Below are 2,146 nucleotides of genomic sequence, written 5' to 3'. Positions count from 1 at the left end.
TTCTCTAATGTTTCTGCAATGAAACTTGTTAAATTGATTGGATATAATTAAAAAGTGTTAAGAAACTTTGATTAAAAAAAAAACTTAGCCTATCTGTTCAAGACAGATTTGGTTATAAAATGGAAGACTAGTTCCATTATCGTATACCAGTGGTCCGTGGGTGGAGCCAAAACATTCTGTATGGTTAGTGGTATGCCGTTGGTGTCCAGGTACTCTAGTAGTGGCTTACGAGCGGGTTTCAGTTCAGTGCATTGAATGAGGATATGCGACCTTGTGGCAACGTGGCCGCAGCGACATTTAATGGCGTTGAACTGATGGTCTCGTAGTACGTTGTTGGTCCGGAGTCTGGTTGCCACTTTGCAGATGGCTACACATAGATGGTTTGGTTTGGTTTGGTTTGGTATCTTCGGATCAATCTGGTATCTTGCGGTGTCGAGGTTCCGTAACATGTCAGACCATTTCTGGTTGATCCTAGAAGATACGATACTGCAGAACTCCGAATAGGAGTATTCTACAGGCTCGATATCCTCCAGACTCAGACTTTCTTTGGCACAACGGTCTGCTTGATCATTGCCAGGAATGGAGACGTGCGATGGAACCCATACTAATTCAATCTTCTGGTTGTTGTTGGTTTGGTAGTTGTGGATCATTCTTCTTATTTCGGAAATAAGATGAGAGTAAACATGGGAATATGTAGCGAAAACGGGGAAGCCATGTAGTAGTAAAGTAGATAATAACAGAACAACAATGAAGCTAATCCAATAATGATAAATGAAACAATGATGAAATACAGGGGTCAGTGGTGTGGTTACAAACAGACAAAGGATTAATAGATGAAAAAGAGTGTTAACAGATTAATTTAAGGAGGATAAAATAAGTTAATGAAGCCAGTAATGTCCAGTATCACGGTTTAATTCGGGGAAACGGCGGTTTATTTCTAATGCTTCACGGATTCTTCTTAGCTTGTTTTCAGTCAAATTTTTGGCAACGATGGACTTTTCGTTCCAGAGGATATGGTGGTTGGGGAATTTGATGAGATGTTCTGGAACAGCTGAAATGAAATGTTTTCTGCTTCATTCTCTTTAGTCTGGACTGAGATGGTGCGGAGTTTTCTCCAATAGAGACGGCACCACAGTTGCATGGAATCGAGTACACTACACCTTTAGGATCAGTAAGGACTTTGGATGGTGGTCTGCCTGTTGCACCTATCATGTATTGTTCCACAGGTGAAATTAGTTTGGACGGAGTTTCTGTTGCAGATAGACCTAAAGTTCCATACCATGTTTCGTAGGTTTTATAATTCATTATTAATGACTGTATTGAATGCTTGTAGATATATACAACCTTGTTGAGACAATTACCACCATTGGGAGATCGAGGGAACGTTACAGCTCATACTAGAGAGACCATATTGTCTGCACTGAAGGGGATTTTCCTTAGGCAGCTACAATTAATAGTCTATCGGTTTTATATTTTCATCTTTCATTTACACAGTCTGCGTCACATTGTCATGACCTTAGTGTTCTGTCCCATCTGTAAGCCAAGACATATAGAGAATCTATAAATATCAGATGTAATAGAGATTAAAGAGGAATAGTTATAAAGTGATTAGTTATTGTTTGGCTATACAAGCTGCATTCTAAAATTACCTAGAAATTTGTTATTGTATAATCACAAGAAAACATGGCCAACGTATTCATATTTCATGTGTATTACATTTCAACAAGACGACAGGTAATTCTTAAATTTCAAAAAACAATAGCCCAATAAATGTCTTAAGAGTTTTTGTGTGTTTTTTTTGTATTGCTAAAATTATCCCAAAATTTGTGATTGCTATAACAAGAACTAAGCCGGCTTATTTACATTGATGCGTTTTACATAACATCAAGACCATAAGTAATTCTACAATTTCCTTGCATTTGGATGTGGGAGGTGGGGGATTGGGGGGTTGCCCTCCTAAAATAATTCTAACAACCGACCAATTTCATTACTGCAGCTAAACACCATACTCTATTGCCCCTCCAGATATATTACTTGTCCGAACAAATCAAAACGGGCTAGCTACGAGCCTGTTATTCTGAGCCCCTGTTTCAATACTTGTGGCTGATATAGGTGGGAGGTTTCTGATATATGTGAACATGCTTAA

The 2,146-nt window shown here is 38.6% G+C and overlaps 1 protein-coding gene across 1 annotated transcript in view; it reads right to left on the bottom strand.

The window, feature by feature from the left end:
- The window catches only part of LOTGIDRAFT_176406 (hypothetical protein), a gene marked incomplete at both ends in the record, with an annotated part of 6,706 nt that extends 6,056 nt beyond the window's left edge, over positions 1-650 (bottom strand). Inside the window, one exon of the mRNA XM_009048383.1 lies at positions 230-650. Within this exon, the coding sequence (XP_009046631.1) occupies positions 230-650 (421 nt within the window). The remainder of the gene's footprint in view (positions 1-229) is intronic.
- Between the last annotated feature and the right edge of the window lie 1,496 nt (positions 651-2,146).

The sequence above is a fragment of the Lottia gigantea genome (assembly GCF_000327385.1).
Source record: "Lottia gigantea unplaced genomic scaffold LOTGIsca_1209, whole genome shotgun sequence".
NCBI lineage: Eukaryota > Metazoa > Mollusca > Gastropoda > Lottiidae > Lottia > Lottia gigantea.
This window is presented reverse-complemented; position numbering and strand designations above follow the sequence as displayed.